The sequence below is a fragment of the Dasypus novemcinctus genome, chromosome 3 (assembly GCF_030445035.2).
Source record: "Dasypus novemcinctus isolate mDasNov1 chromosome 3, mDasNov1.1.hap2, whole genome shotgun sequence".
NCBI classification, from domain to species: domain Eukaryota; kingdom Metazoa; phylum Chordata; class Mammalia; order Cingulata; family Dasypodidae; genus Dasypus; species Dasypus novemcinctus.
In genome coordinates this window covers 103334888-103352348 of record NC_080675.1, presented here as the reverse complement: position 1 = coordinate 103352348, position 17461 = coordinate 103334888, and the positions used below count along the sequence as shown (strand labels likewise).

General features: G+C 39.6%; 1 protein-coding gene, 1 non-coding gene and 1 pseudogene across 4 annotated transcripts in view; 1 reads left to right on the top strand and 2 right to left on the bottom strand.

Annotated features, from left to right (window-relative positions):
* The window catches only part of SLC12A6 (solute carrier family 12 member 6), a 134330-nt gene that overhangs the window by 99619 nt on the left and 17250 nt on the right, over positions 1-17461 (bottom strand). The window contains exon 1 of one of the 3 annotated variants that reach the window (XM_058293850.2): positions 658-909. The exons of the other annotated variants lie outside the window; for them this stretch is intronic. Coding sequence (XP_058149833.1) covers positions 658-778 — 121 coding nt within the window. The 5' untranslated portion in view covers positions 779-909. Of the gene's footprint in view, positions 1-657; positions 910-17461 lie in introns of those variants that run through there. 3 annotated transcript variants of the gene reach the window in all.
* LOC139438690 (synapse-associated protein 1-like) lies at positions 12904-14649 on the bottom strand (annotated as a pseudogene).
* Positions 16360-16466, top strand: LOC111764430 (U6 spliceosomal RNA). The gene has a single exon (XR_002797044.2). It is a non-coding gene; the product is annotated as a U6 spliceosomal RNA (small nuclear RNA).

Sequence of the window (17461 nt, the reverse complement as noted above, 5' to 3'; positions counted from 1 at the left end):
TACCATTTACAGAAAATAATAGGGATAATCACATTCATCAAATAATTGTAAGCACCTTTATTAAACCTGCCGCTATTTTGGTCACCATAATGACCATCCATTGTATCATCTTTTGTTCTTTCATAAAAGAATTCTTATACCATTTACTATTGAATTGATGTTTAGCTAGTAAACTGAGGCAAAAATACTGAATAACTTGAGGTCACAAGTAGAGTCAAAGTCCGTTTTATAAAACCACTGAACAAAGCTCCTTCTTTAACATAATTATTTTCATAAACTTCTAAGTTTTAATGTCACTAGCTGGGTTTAGAGCTTTTCCAAATATAATTTGAACTGTGTGATAAAAAAGTGGATTATAAATACTGCATCAATTGACTTTTACTGTGCCTTTCTTTCTGCTTGAAAAACTTGCCACTGATTCAATTTCACCTGCAGGTAATGAACAGAGAACTCATTGTAGGCAAAAACAAACAGGAGTGTGAAAAAAAAAGTAAGGGAAATCATCAGATATACAAGGAAGTGAAAGAGTTGATTAAAAAACACTCAAACCACATTTTCTCTCCATGCTTAAGGAGTCATTTGAATTCACATATTTTAATTACCATTTCTCTCACGAAAAACGCTACTGTTCCAAAAGTTACCAAACTGAGTACTCACCGGGTTCATTTGAATCTTGAATCCGGGCTTCTATTTGAGCTAAGCCGGGCTCCTCCTCTCGGGAGACCGAAGCTGCTGCCCCCTCTGTGTCCTCTACCTTAGTCACTGTAAAGTGTGGCATTGTTATTAGAAATACTTAGCTGTTTCTGTACTTAAACTTCCTTCCAGGCAGCTTTCCCTGCCTACTACTTCCTTGCAAGTTTCCTTTCAGACTGATCACTCCCTACTGGAGACACAGGCTGGGAAACGGGAAGTACTTTAAGCTCACGTGACCCAAAAACCCTAGGGAGTAGACCGCTTGAAGACACGCCTCCTTCCAGTGTTTATCATTCACTTAAAAGGATTAAGCACTCCACCCTTTGCTTATTCTTATTAAACTAAAGAACCCCAAGAACTGTTTAGGCTGTTTTCCCAAAACTACTGAAAGCTGGAGTCTGGGCAAATTCATGAACTATCTTCCCTGTGTGCTCACTCATTGTTTCCTTTACTTACTGACATCCCTATGTGCATTTCACGACTCAACCTGCCCTCATATTTTACATAAGAAAGAAGATCAGAACACAGTTCAATTTTCCAAGCTTTCCTCTTTATAAAAAATACTGGCATCTCATCAACTTAGAAAACCAAACACCATTTTCAAGCTTTTGTTGTTACTTTATTTCAAAGCATATAGGAAAATGTTACTTTTTTTAACTTTCAAGTGGGAAAATTCATCCAACAAATATTTAATGAAACCGTACTTATTTTATGTGTGGCATAGTTCTAGATGCTGTAGTGTATACAAGGACATCCAAGATGAGAAATTAACTTTCCCAAAAGTACAAGTTTGCTTAACAGACAAAAATGTTTAAAAGGAAGAGTTCAGAAGTTTTTGTAGTTCAGAGAACTTAAACATCATGTTTTAAAGATAAAAAAAATCAAAGAAAATCCTTGTGATGAAGGGGTGTATAGTTCCTTCATCACAAAGATAATTATACCAGTTCTCAGTTGATTCTGACTGGAAAATGTAAGGTCCTATCTCTGCACTTTTAGACAAGAGTATTCAGTAATTGAGCCCTGGGTTAATTTCCATGTTGAAGATAAAATAAAAAGGCTTTGTTGTTAGAAATGTATTCCACCTGACAAGCAAGGGTGTGCTAAATTTAACAAAGAAGGAATGCTGGTTTATAGTCTTCATTAATTCAAATATATAACACTTCATTCCAGGCTGGGAAAAAAAAGAAGGAAACCACTAGTTGTTAAAGACCTACTTTATGCACTATATTGAACTAGAAAGTTCACATTATTAAATCCCAGAAACAGAAGCTTTAGGATAAGGAACTTGCTAAAGTCACAGAACTTATAAATTGTGAAGCCAACTTTGAAACCAGGTCTGTGAAACCAGGTCAATACCTTGAGGTAGGCAACTGGGAAGATGTTTCATAGGAAAACTCAGATATCCTCAACTAATTTTTATTTCCTGTACAGCACTAGTTTGCAAACTTGCCTGCACACTGGAATCACCTGGGGAATTTTGAAAAAATACTGATGCCTGAGTTCCATCCCAGATATTCTGATTTAATTTCTCTGGAGCACAGCTTGGGCAAAAAGACCTTTAAACAACCTCCTCCCCCTTGGATGATTTTAACATTCATCTAGGGTTGAGAATTCTAGCTATATTGGAAAGTGGCAAGATTATCATCTGAAAAGTCATTACACAACCACCATGATGGCTAAAACTAAAAATATTGATGCCAAATTTGGTGATGAAAACAGAACACTCAAACATTGTTGTTAGGAGTATTGGATTACTCTAGGGAAACAGAACCAAGAGGAGATATCTGTAAATATTATGAGGTTTTATAAAATTTTCTCATTCAACCATGGGAATGAATGAGTCCAAATTCTGTAGGGCAGGCTGCAAGCCAGTAACTCCAATGAAGGCCCTCAATGAGTTCCCCAGGAGAAGCTGTCAGAAGTAGAGATGAGAATTCTTTTTCCTTTTTTTGAAGATTTAAAAGAAAAAATTTATTTCTCTCCCCTTCCCTGTGCCCCCTCCAGTTGTCTACTTGGTGTCCATTTGCTGTGTGTTCTGTGTCCACTTGTATTCTTGTCAGCAGCACTAGGAATCTGTGTCTCTTTTTGTTGTGTCATCTTGCTGTGTCAGCTCTCTGTGTGTGCAGCACTATTCCTAGGCAGGCTGCACTTTTCTCACACTGGGCGGCTCTCCTTACAGGGCACACTCCTTGCGTGTGGGGCTCCCCTACGCGGGGGACACCCTGGCATGGCACAGCACTCCTTGTGCACATCAGCACTGCGCATGGGCCAGCTCATCACATGGGTCAGGAGGCCCAGGGTTTGAACCCTGGACCTCCCATGTGGTAGGAGGATGCTCTATCCATTGAGCCAAATCTGCTTCCAGAATTTTCTTTTGAGTAATGAAATCACTTCTCCTTTTAAGGTCTTCAACTAGTTGGATGAGATGTGTCGAACTGCTTAAGGCAATCTTCTCAACTGATTTAGATGTAATCAGCTATAGATGTAATCAACTCACTGATGATTCAAGTCCATAAAATGTCCTCACGGTACAATCTGGCCAGTGCTTGCTTGACCAAACAACTGGCACCATTACCCGGCCAAGCTGACACATGAGCCTAACACAGTCTACCCCTTATCAACTTGGAGCCATATTCATCATATTAATTCATCCTTAATCTCTAATGAAAAACAGTAACAGACATTTTTTTAAAAACCTAACAATACTCAATTGTGCTCCGTACAATGGGAAATGTACTAAATTCCTCCAGAATAGGGAGCAAGACCTTGGGTAATATTCACTGTTAAACTTGATATCCTATAACTTAAATATTATGACATGAAACAAATACAAATTAAGTCAAATGATAAGGGAATAAGATAGGAAAGAAAACAAAGATATTTGTTTTATGTACGTATACAGACACACTCATAACAAAATAAAAAAGAAATATTCATCATCATTACAGTTCTCATTTCTGTAACTGGTCACATGGATGTAGTCATATCTATCACTATCTTCTTCCACTATCTATTTCATGTTTTCTTTCCCTCGGCAAGCACCTTAGCTGGTGACAGTTCTTTGCCTGGTGGAGTGACTCAAATCTTCATTCCTGAAGTTTCTGGGCCATCATTAGCCCTGCCTGGATTGGGTTACTGCAGTTTTCCATTGACTTTAATCACAGGGCATAGTAGTACTAAGAGATGCCCTAGGGGATCTCCTGTATTCTAGGCAAACTCTTCTCTACCTCCATGGTGTTGCTTTCCCCTTGGTAGTCAGGATCAATCACCCCAGCCAGTACAGTAATTCCCTTTTTTGCCCTTTGAGTCAGAGGCATGAGGAGCCCAAAGTGGCCGGGGGCAGTCTTAACTTCCATTTCAGTGGAATCGTTGTTGCTTCTCCAGGTAGAAGTACTCTTTTTGGAACTAAGAACCATAGACCAGCAGAGCTTAAGGTTGCAGTGACAGGAAGCAAAAATTTTCCTAGTGGATCACTAGGGGTAATAGTAAATGGGGGAAGCAGACTTGGCCCAGTGGCTAGAGCGTCCGTCTACCACATGGGAGGTCCGCGGTTCAAAGCCCGGGCCTCCTTGACCTGTGTGGAGCTGGCCCACCCGCAGTGCTGATGTGCGCAAGATGTGCCCCTGCCACGCAGGGGTGTCCCTGCATAGGGAAGCCCCACGCGCAAGGAGTGTGCCCCGTAAGGAGAGCCACCCAGCATGAAAGAAAGTGCAGCCTGCCTAAGAATGGCGCCGCACACATGGAGAGCTGACACGAGATGACACAACAAAAAGAAACACAGATTACCATGCCGCTGACAACAACAGAAGCAGACAAAGATGACGAAGGGGAGAGAAATAAATAAATAAATCTTTAAAAAAAAATAGTGAACGGTACACTCCCATTTCCACCCCCTTGATTCCTGGCCCTGTGAATCCTGACTATAGGAGAAACAGCCCCATAGAGTAGAAACTGATTAGAGCATACACAGCCTCCTGGAGAACACTGACCCAGCCCTGCAAGGTACTCCCATCTAGTTGGCACAGTGCCTAGTTGGTACCTTCAAAAAGCCATTCTACCAGTCTACCAATGCAGATGCTTCGGGATAATAGGGAAAATGATAAGACCAGTGAATTCCATGAGCATGTGCCCATTCCCTTACATTATTTGCTGTTAACCACTTAAAAGAAAATTAACTGTTGAGCGGGTTCTTTGACCAGAAACAATGCTATGTGGTACAAAACAGTGGATAAGGCATTCTGTAAGTCCACAGATGGTAGTTTTGGCAGAAGCGTTTCATGCAGGGAAGGCAAAACCCTATCTGGAGTGTGTGTCTATTCCAGCTAGAAAAAATTGCTGACCCTTTCAAGATGGAAGTAGTCAAATATAATCAACCTGCCGCCAAGTAGCAGGCTGATTACCTCAGGGAATGGTGCCATCTCAGGGGCTGTGTGGGTCTCTGCTGCTGGCAGATTGGGCACTCAGTAGTGATTGTAGCCAGGTAGGCCTTGGTGAGGGGAAGTCCATGTTGTTGAGTCCAAGCATAACCTCCATACCTACCACAATGACCACTTTGTTCATGAGCTCATTGGGCAATGACAGGAGTGGCTGGGGAAAAAGAGACTGACTAGTATCCACAGAATGGGTTATTTTATCTACTTGATTATTAAAATCTTCCTCCAGTGAGCATTCACATGGGACAAAATATTTTCATGTTTTTTGCCCACTCAATAAGGTCAATTCACATATCTCTTCCCCAGAACTGTTTGTCACAAATTTTCCAGTCATGCTCCTTTAAGTCCCTGATCATCTAGCCAAACCACTGGCAACAGCCTATGAATGAGTGTACAAACTAACCTCTGTCCATTTCTCCTTCCAAGCAAAAGGAGCAAGCAGGCACACTATTCAAAGTGTTGTTTGAAATAAGAGTCACCATATAAGGTTTGAAATATTTACATTTTAAAAAATTTTATGGTAATTTAAAGTAACAAGGTATAAGATTAGACCAGGACAAAAGGGGCATTTGCAAATGGCATTACTCCTACAATGCTTTAAAATTTAGGCCAAATATTACAAACATTATATTCATTTACTAATTAGTTTTAGTGAAACACTTTATTTGTGACTAAATTGTCTGTTAAAAAAAAATACCACATAATCAGAGGAATAGGTCTATTTTGCTAGTATTTTGAAAGTAAAACCTATTGATATCCTACCCGATTACTTTATTTTTAATCATAGCCTGCACCTCATGGTAACCAGCATTTTGTTTTATTCAACCCATTTATGAAAAACCAAAGATAAGAGTAGAAAGATTGAAACAATTTACAGAAAGTCAGTGGGAAATTGCTTTCAACATAGGGATTCTCTATCAGATTATAGCATTGTTACATCATTAAAAATCACCTCCAATTCTGGAAACGGACTTTGGCCCAGTGGTTAGGGCATCCATCTACCACATGGGAGGCCCGCGGTTCAAGCTCCGGGCCTCCTTGACCAGTGTGGAGCTGGCCCATGCGCAGTGCTGATGCGCGCAAGGAGTGCCGTGCCACACAGGGGTGTCCCCCGCGTAGGGGAGCCCCACGCGCAAGGAGTACACCCAAAAGGAGAGCCGCCCAGCACGAAGGAGGGAGCAGCCTGCTGAGGAATGGCACCGCCCACATTTCCCTTGCTGCTGACGACAACAGAAGCGGACAAAGAAACAAGACGCAGCAAAAAGACACAGAAAACAGACAACCGGGGGAGGGGAGGGGAATTAAATAAATAAAAAATAAATCTTAAAAAAAAAAAAATCACTGACAATTCTAAAGCAAATCATGTATGTATTTTCTCTTAATTCTCAGGAACTGAGACCTATACTGCACAATTGAAAGCTATACAAATAATCTCACTGCTGAAATGATTTTTAAAAATTATCTAGTAATCATTTATGCTAATAGATCCATGAAGCAAGAAAACATCTATGAAAAATGACCAGTAAGCATAATTATTCTTGAGACCATTCTATATATAACAGTAAAGTTTTAGTCATATATTCCATAGCTTTAAAAAAAAAAGTTAAGACATTGATCAAAGGCACCAGCATATTATTCAAAAGGTGGAAAAGTCTAGATTCCATGAGCACACACAGCATAGGCTTAAACCATCTTACCTGTCTACAGCTTTCTATAGAATTATACACCTATCTCTTTCTGTCGCTGTTTCTCTTTCACACACACACCACAAGGATTTACCCAATAATCTTAAGAGAGGCAGTCACACAAAAAAGTTCAGTGGAAGTGCTAAGAAAAGAACAACTAATCCTGCCTTGGAAACAGATTCAAACATTATGAACCTCTTCTATACTCAATCAAATGCCTGTGGTTTGAAGATACCATTCAGAGCACTTTTGTGCTATTGTGATCTAGCAATACTGTGGGACCTTTAAAACTGTAACCAATTAATAGTTGCATGCCCACAGTATATGGTTTATTACTAATAGTGTTTTTACAAAAACAGTAAAAGAAAGTGGAATCTACTTCCAAGTAGCTGCTTCTAATGTTTGAAAGCTATTATTTCAAAATATTTAGGATGTACATCTTTATTGAATCATTGCAACCAGTAGCCAACAACTAAATAAAAAAAAACTAATTATATTATACTGTAACTTTAATTTTATTGATCAAATTTATGAACTTTCAGATACAAGGTGAATTATATTTTATCCTCAGAAAATTACAGAACATTCAAGAAATTTTAATTTCTTATCTTCAGCTAGAGAAATAGGAAAGAGGTCATATATGTTCGAGCATCGATTCTTACAGAAAAATATCAGACTCACATAAAGGACTAACTCACTCCCCACCCCATTCAATTACTCATTCATTCTTTCAAGGACCATTGGTATAGAAACACCATCCTGCAACCCTCTTGACTATACCATTCAGAATGGTGTCACAAACATACAAAAGGCTGTTTTAGAACAGTACTTTTTGGGAAGCGGATGTAGCTGATAGAGCTTCAGTCTACCGTATGGGAGGAACTGGGTTTGATCCCTGGGGCCTCCTAGTGAAAAAGAAGAAGAGAAAGCGTGACCCCACGGCAAGCCAAGTGCCTGCGTGGTGAGCCAGTGCCTGTATGAGAGCCCACGAATGTGCATGTGTTAAGCCAGTGTCCCAAGCAAGTGAGTCATGCAGCACAATGATGACGCATCAAAAGAGAGACAAGGGTTGCATCCATCATCCGTGTGGAACCTAAGCCCCTCTTGATCTAGAGGTGGAGAGGGCATCACCATACCAGGGTCCACAGAGTGAATAAAATATGGATTAGAGTGGACTTACTGATATTCTGCTATAAAACTATTGTGACCAGTAATAGAAGAAATTTTAGCATCAAGGTGGAGAAAGTGGCCACAGTAGTTGCTGAGGGTAGGGAGAGGGACGTAGAGATGTGATGAGGGGGCATTTTTTGGATTTTGAGTTCTTCTAAATGATATTTAAGGGTCAGATGCTGGACATTTTATATCCTGCCATAATCCACTGAATATACTGGGGGACAGTGTGAACTACAGGGTAAACTATTATCTATGAAGTGCAGCAGTGCCCCAAAATGTGTTCACCAAGTGCGATAAGTGTGCCACAATGATGGGGGAGGTTGCTGGTGTGGGAGGAGTGGGGTGGGGGGTAGGGGATATACGGGAACCTCTTATATTTTTTAATGTAACTTTTTTTGTGTGATGTAATATCTTCAAAAAATACAGTTTACAAAAATGATGAGGTCGGGGGTTGGGGAGTGGGTTATATGGGAACCTCATGTTTTTTTTAATATAACATTCCGTGTGATCTGTTAACTTTAAAAAAAAGAGAGACAAGGTAAAGCACTACAGAGACCAGGAATTGTGGTGGCACAGGTGACAGGGAATCTCTCTCCCCATCAGAGTCCTCCAGGATCGAATCCTGGTGAATCCTAGAGAAAAGAAAATGGGAAGAGAAGACAAAACAGACAGCAAAAACAGTAGGGTGGGAGGATGGGGGGGGGGGGATAAATAAATTTAAAAAAAGAACATGCTTTTCAAATTATTGCTGTTAAAGGAACTTTTTTCTTTAAATTCCAATTCATTGTGGGCTAATAATTTTGTAAAAAAAAATAATGAGTTACTAGAAAAATGAGATAAAAATATACAAAATATAAGTTCCAATTTTTAAGTTATTAGCTTCAACAGATATGAAAGTGCTCTATCAAACTGCTATGGAGGTTTCTAAAAATTCTGTTTCTGCATTTTTCTCCTGGTGGACGGATAATAAACAGTTCATGAACCAACACCATCTGCCTACTATACTCTGCATATTTTATTTATTTCTCTTCCCTTTCCCCTGTTGTCTGCTCTCTGGGTCCATTCACTGTGTGTTCTTCTTACTATACTCTGAACAGCTCTATGTGTGAGAATGTCGTAAATACTTTACAAGAAGAAAATGCTTGTTCAATGCTTAAGATTAGAGTTACTGCTATTGCTGGAGCCTGAAAGCATATTGACCCTCATTCTTAAGGAAATATATATACATAGTCCTTATTTACCATATTCAGCAAACCCTCTTCTAACTCTGATACTGGCACAGTAAAATAGTTGTAAAAAATGATGATAAATTCTAAATTTTGTCTTACTATTTAAGTAGACAATTGTAGAGAGAATTAAATGAATGAACCCATTACTTTGACAAAGACCAGCTATGATAGATAAAGACTTATTAATTGAAACTTCTAAATCTCAAAATATGATAAATTTGACTATGAAAATAGGATTTTTATAAAATGCTACCAGTGATATATAGTGAATTTTTCTTGTCTTTTTTAAAATTTTTAAAAGTTAATAGATAACATAGAATGTTACATTAAAAAAAATAAGAGGTTCTCATATAACCTACCCCCCATCCCCCCAACCCTATCATTTTTGTAAACTGTAGTTTTTTGAAGATACATGCATCACAAAAAAAGGTTTATAAAAAACATAAGAGGTTCCCGTATATCCCCCATCCACCCCCCCACTCCTCCCACACCAACAACCTCCCCCATCATTGTGGCACACTCATCACACTCGGCGAACATGTTTTGGAGCACTGCTGCACCATGTGGATAATACTTTACTCTGGAGTTCACACTCTCCTCTGTTACATTCAGTGGGTTATGGCAGGGTATATAATGTCCAGCATCTGACCCTGCAATATCATTTAGTACAACTCAAAGTCCCCAAAATGCCCCCTCATCACATCTCTACTTCCCACTCCCTGCCCTCAGCAACTACTGTGGTCACTTTCTCCCTGTCAATGATACAATTTCTTCTATTAGTAGTCAAAAAAAATTTATAGTAGAATATCAGTAAGTCTACTCTAATCCACATTTTATTCCTCCATTCTGTGGGCCCTGGGATGATGAAGTCCACTCCACCTCTATATCAGAAGGGGGCTTAGATTCCACATGGACGATGGATGCAATTCTTCCGCTTGCAGTTGTAGGCACTCTGCATTCCCTGGTGTGGTGATTGACTATCTTCACCTCCCTATTAGCTGACCTGCGTAAGTCCAACGAACCAGAGAATAGGAGCTGCAACTCTGCTGAGGCTCAGGGCACAGCTGGCACATAGACAGTCCAGAGATTCAAGTCTCCTGAGTATACACCAACCCTAGTACCAACCACAGGTTCAGTAAGAGTGACAGAAGAGGCATGTGTAGAAAGGTCACATCTGAGTCCAACTCCATCATACTCAGGGACACAAATTCCAAAGTAGGGCCCACTGACATGGCACTGAGCTCCGGAGCTATCTGCCATGACCATAGAACATGTGGGCCTCCGTAGCCCTCAGGAGAATGAGTACCTGGGGTTATATACTTTGGCTGTTTCTGGGGTCCTCCTAAGGAGTGTATAAGTGTGACCCCTCTGATGACTTCCTGACTCTTTTTGGAAGACTCTTAGCCATATAAACTCATTTGTCTTTGCCATTTCCCCCTTTTATTCAAGGTATATAGTGAATTTTGAGGCTAACAATGGAAAGTCAATAAATAAATAATACACTTTTAAATGGATTCATAATATTGTAGACTAAGGAAGGCAAAGAATTCTCTAAGATAAGGTATCAGGAAAATCTCATGCTTTACTAGGTGTGGCAGGTATTTAAAAAATTTTTTTCTTTGTTTTTTTACACAAATCAATTTTATTGATACATATTAATAAAGCATACAATTCATCCAAACTGTACAATAATGGTATTTGGTATAATCACATAGTTGCACATTCATCACTTCAATCATTATTAGAGTATTTTCATTATGTCAGTAATAATAAAAAACAAAGAAACAAACAAGAAAATTCTTTACCTCTTAATCTCTCTATGCTTCCCCTGATGTACACAGGTGCTAGTTCTGGCTAGTCTTGCACAATTATTTATTTATTAAGCAGTTTTGCTGAGACATATTCACAGACCATACTATCTATCCAAGGTGTATAATCAATGGCTATTAGTATAATTACAACGTTGTGCATTCATCACGACAAAAAAATTTTAGAACAATTTCATTACTCCAAAAAGAAAATCGCCACATGCCTTAGCAGTCTTTCCCCATCCCTACACAACCACTAATCTAATTAAATTTTTATAAATTGATTTATATTTATATTTTATATAAATGGAATCATATAATATATAGTACTTTGTGTCTGATTCCTTTCACTTAGCATAATTTATTTTTGTCTGATATTAACTCTTATAGTAGCAACAAACATTTGTTCAGTTTCAAAAAAAGACGGTCTTATATATGCATGCAAACTTACCCATGTTCATATCTCACCTAGTTTTACTATGCTATACAGTCCCATATTATGTTTTTTAGCTTTCCTTTTAGTAATATACATCACCTTAGACTTTCCCTTTAAACCATTTTCATACCCACATACTAGTCACAAACATTATGTTGGCCTTTTACCTTTTCTATTCATTTCCTAAGATTAACACACATCCTTTTTACCAATTCTGCACAGACTAACCCTCAGCTTTCCATTCTCTAACCTCATTCTATTTCTGGTGACCTATATTCAAGTTATCAAGATTACACAATATATTTAGTTCATAGAAGCGTTATCATACAGTATTTGTCCTTTTGTGTCTTGCTTCCTACACTCAACATAATGTCCTCCAGGTTCACCCACGTTATCATATGCTTTGCAACTTTATTTCTTCTTATAGTTGCATAATATTCCATCGTGTGAATACACCATAGTTTATCCATTTCATCAACACCTGAGTTGTTTCCAACTTTTGGCAATCGTGAATAATGCCACTGTGAACATAGGTGTGCAGATGTCTGTTCGTGTTACTGCTCTCAGTTCTTCTGGGTATTCAACTGCTTTAGGCAGTGCCTAACAGTCCTCCACAGTGGCTGTACCATTCTACATTGCAACCAACAGTGTATAAGTATTCTTTTTTTTTTTTTTAAAGATTTTATTTATTTATTTAATTTCCCCCCCTCCCCTGGTTGTCTGTTCTTGGTGTCTATTTGCTGCGTCTTGTTTCTTTGTCCACTTTTGTTTCTTTGTCCGCTTCTGTTGTCCTCAGCGGCACGGGAAGTGTGGGCGGAGCCATTCCTGGGCAGGCTGCTCTTTCTTTTCAGGCTGGGTGGCTCTCCTTACCGGGCGCACTCCTTGCGTGTGGGGCTCCCCCACGCGGGGGACACCCTTGCATGGCATGGCACTCCTTGCGCGCATCAGCGCTGCGCATGGCCAGCTCCACACAGGTCAAGGAGGCCCGGGGTTTGAACTGCGGACCTCCCATGTGGTAGACGGACACCCTAACCACTGGGCCAAAGTCCGTTTTCCCTGTATAAGTATTCTTATCTCTCCACATCCTCTCCAATACTTGTAGTTCTCTTTTTAATAGGGGCCATGCTAATATGTGTGAAATGATATTTCTTGTAGGTTTGATTTGTATTACCCTAATCGCTAGCAATGTTGAACATTTTTTCATGTTTTTTTTTGCCATTTGTATTTCTTCTATGCACAAATGTCTGTTAAAGTCTTTTGCCCATTTAAAAAAAAAAACAGAACTCTAAAATGTTACTTGTGTGTATGAATATTGACTATAAGAAACCTAACTAGATTTATATTAAAGAAATATTACATAAAACACCCCTTTTTGATTATTAGAAAAACTATACTTTTTTTTAAAGTAGAAGAGTCAAGTTTCAGATTGAAGAAAGCATAATGAAGCAGTCTTGAGTTTCAATAAAGGTATACTCTCCTGTGCCTTCTGACTGGGTGAATCTGAACATCTAGAATTTACTGTCAGTTTTCAGAATGTTAAGGATTAATCTCTCATTTCTGGAAACAGCTAATTTTCCTCTTCAAGCATTTTCTCTATTTCTGTATCCCAGTTTTCATATTGTTGCTCTGATTCTGTCATCACTTCATTTTTTTTCTTTTTCTTTTTTTTTAAAGATTTATTTATTTCTCTCCCCTCCCCCCCACCCCGTCTCTGTGTTTATTTGCTGCGTTGTTTTCTTTGTCCGCTTCTGTTGTTGTCAGCGGCATGGGAATCTGTGTTTCTTTTTGTTGCATCTTGTTGTGTCAGTTCTCCGTGTGTGCAGTGCCATTCCTGGGCAGGCTGCACTTTCTTTCACACTGGGCAGCTCTCCTTACAGGGCGTACCCCTTGCAAGTGGGGCTCCCCTATGCGGGGACACCCCTGCATGGCACGGCACTCCTTGCGTGCATGAGCACTGCGCATGGGCCAGTTCCACACGGGTCAAGGAGGCCCAGGGTTTGAACCACGACCTCCTATGTGGTAGACTGACGCCCTAACCACTGGGCCAAGTCCACTTCCCATGTCACCACTTCATATCCTTGAAGTTCCTGTTATAGTTCTCTTTCCCAACCACAGAATCCTCTTCCTTTTTTCAAGCACTACTTGCTTCATTTCTTTACTCAGATTCTCCTAAGTTACAGTCCTCAAGGGCGTAACTGACAAACTCAGAAACACCTGGGCTAGTAAAAACCTCTTCCTCATCCTTTGAGGCTTAAACTGAGATTTGATGAGACAGGTGGCATTTGGGGCGGAACTGCCTCTGTGGCAATCGTCTTTGCTGTTGCTCTGCTTCTTTCCCGCCGCCTGCTGTTGGGCGGTCAAGCCAGTAACTGTGCCCATTGATTAATTAGTAAAACGCAGTACAAGTAGTTACTCTAAAACATTTCTTCCTTTACAAGTTTAGGAACAAGGGCTAATCTCATCCTGTTCATCAGCTTTTCTTCTTGGAGCATGGTCAGGGCAACAGGGTACATCTTGTCAAAGCCAAAATTAAACTACAGAGGGGTTTGGGGTGGGTGGCGGTGGGGTAGGGGTCACGGAGGAAATTGCTCGTTAGCTGATAAGGACAAGATTTGCTGTTGAATTTTTTCTTCATCATGACTGTCAACTCATGGGGGCATTGCTACTTCTGACTTTTTTGTATTGCTCCTGAACACATTTTTTTCTGTTCCTTCTGAAAAATCTACAATTGCCTTATCAATTATGCCACCTATTTTTCCTTCTGCTACCAATTTATCATTTGTGCTGTTTTAGCAACTGATTCACTTATCTTTTTTGCAGCAGCAGATGCAAAGTTAAGTAGATAGTTGCCGAGGCCTTTGGCCTAGTGGAGGAGGACCTCCTGTTCTGCTTGCTGCGGCTCCTCCTCCACGGACTCTGCGACAGTCTCAGAGCTCTGTCCACTGAAGCCTCTCCCACGTCTCCCAAGGGCTGCCCATCTCCCTCGGAATTCCGCAGTCCGTCTCTGGATGCTCCAAACCCAACCAACTGCTCAGACCCAGAAACATCCTGCTCACCGGCTACTGCTGCGCACCAGTCCCTGGAGACCCCAGCAGTGGCCGCCTGCTCTGGACTCTACCCTGCCTCCTCCCAGGGAGATGGCCAAACAGGAGCATTTGCCCATATTTTAATGGGGTCGTTTTTCTTTTTATTATTGCGTTTTAGCATCTCTTTATATATCATGGATATTAAACCCTTCTTGTATGTGATTTCCAAATATTTTCTCCCATTGAGTCAGCTGTCTTTCCACCCTTTTGACAAATTCCTTTGAGGTGCAAAAGCATTTAATTTTGATGAGGTCCTATTTATCTATTTTTTCTTTTGTTTCCTGTGCAACAACCCACCACCTACCACAAGGTCTTTAAGATGTTTCCCTACATTATCTTCTAGTAGTTTTATGGACCTGGCTTTTAAAGTTAGGTCTTTGATCAGTTTTGAGTTGATTTGTATAGGGAGTGAGAAAGGGGTCCTCTTTCTTTCTTTTGGTTATGGATATCCATTTCTCCCAGCATCATTTGTTGAAGAGACTGTTTTGTATCATTAACATGGTTTTGGTAGGTTTGTTAAAAACCAGTTGGCCATAGAGGTGAGGATTTATTTCTGAACTCTCAATTCTATTCCACCAATTGATGAATCTATCTTTAGGCCAACACCTTGCTGTTTTGACCACTGTAGCTTTGTAATAAGGTCAGAGAGTGAAATTCCTCCCACATCACTCTTCTTTTTAGAATGCTCTTGGCTATTCAGGTTCACTTTCCCTTCCAAATGAATTTGGTAACTGCATTTTTTATTTCTGTAAAGTAGGCTATTGGAATTTTGATTGGCATTACATTGAATCTATAAATCAGTTTGGGTAGGACTGACATCTCTATGATATTTAGTCTTCCAATCCATGAACATGGAACGTATTTCCATTTGTTTATGTCTTTGTTGATTTCTTTTAGCACTGTTTTGTAGATTTCTGTATATAGGTCCTGTACTTCTTTGGTTAAATTGATTCCTAGGTATTTTGAGTCTTTTCTTCTCTTTTCTTTAAAGATTTCTCACTGCCCCCTCGTTGTTTGTGCTTGTTGTCTGCTTTCTGTGTCCTTTTTTTGTGTGCTCGTCTTCTTTTTAGAAGGAACAGGAACCGAATCCAGGACTTCCCATGTGGGAGAGAGGGGCCTAATCCCTTGAGCCACCTCTGCTCCCCCCTTCTTGTGTTTCTTATTGTGTTTCCTTGTTGTGTCTCCTTGTTGTGTCTCTTTGTTGTATTATCTTGTTGCATCAGCTTGTCGCACCAGCCTGTCACGTCAGCTCACTGTCTTGTCTTCTTTAGGAGGCACTGGAAACTGAACCCGGGATGCCCCATGTGGTAGGTGGGCACCCAACTGCTTGAGCCACATCCACTTCCCTATTTGAGTCGTTTTGTTACTGTAAATGGATTTTCCCAGATTTCCTTCTGAGATTGTTCAAGACTAGTGTACAGAAACATTATTCATTTTTGCATGTTGATCTTGTATCCTGCCACTTTGCTGAACTTATTAGCTCAAATAGCTTTGTTACAGACATTTCAGTTTTCTAAATATAGGATTATGTCATCTGCTAATAGCGAGAATTTTACCTCCTCTTTTCCTATTTGGAAGCCTTTTATTTACTTTTTGCTTGTCTGATTTCTCTAGCTAGAATTTCTAGCATATTCTTGAATAACAATGGTGACAATGGGCATCCATGTCTTGTTACTGACCTTAGACGGAAAGCTTTCAACCTTTCCACATTGAGTATGATGTTGGCTGTGGGTTTTTCATATGTGCCTTCAAATCATATTCAGGAATTTTCCTTCTTTTCCTATCTTTCAAAGTATTTTTATCAAGAAAGGATGCTGTGCTTGCTTCGGCAGCACGTACACTAAAATTGGAACGATACAGAGAAGATTAGCATGGCCCCTGTACAAGGATGACATGCAAATTCGTGAAGCGTTCCATATTTTTGATGTACTCACCAGATGCAATGGATGTGACATGATGATGGGGGAGAGCATTACTGTGGAGGGAGTGGTGGGGTGGGGGCGGTGGGGGCGAATGGGGACCGCATATTTTTTCAATGTAATATCTTTTAAAAAAAATGAATAAATTGAAAAAAAAAAAGAAGCATGGTAAGCATTCCTTTTCAAGCAGAGTGCCAAAAAAAAAAAAAAAAGAAAAAAAGAAAGTATGCTGAATTTTGTTGATGCTCTTTCTGCATTGATTGAGATGATCAACAGGTTTATTTCCTTCAATAGGTTGACGTGGTATATTACAATAATTAATTTTCTTCTGTTGAACCAGCCTTGCATACCAGGAATAAATCCCTCTTGGTCATGATATATGTCTTTTGATATGCTGTTGGATTCTATTTGCAAGTATTTTGTTGAGAATTTTTGCATCTATGTCCATTAGAGAGATGGGTCTGTAATTTTCTTTTCTTGTAGTATCTTTATCTGGCTTTGGTACTGCGGTGATGTTGGCTTCATAAAATGGGTAATTTTCCCTCCTGCTTAATTTTTTGGAAGAGTTTAAACAAGATTGGTGCTAATTCTTCTCAAGAATTCACCTGCAAAGCCATCTGGTACTTGACTTGTCTTTGTTGGGAAATTTTTAAAGACTGATTCAATTTTTTCTTTAAATACTGGGGCCAAAAATTGAACCCAAATCTCATATAGGGGAAGCCAGCGCTCCACCACTGAGCTACACTGGCTCCCTGATTTGGTAATTTCTTTTTGTTTACTTATTTGAAATATCTTTATTTTGCTTTAATTCTTTTTAAAAAAATCTTTTTGAAAAGATACATAGATGACACAAAATTGATAATTTCATTTGTTTGTTCATTTAGGAAGAACCAGGGATCGAACCATCTTATATGAGAAGCTGGCACTCAATCACTTGAGCTACATCTGGTCACCTGATTCAGTCTCTTTAAATGTGATTGGTTTAAGTTCTTACATTTC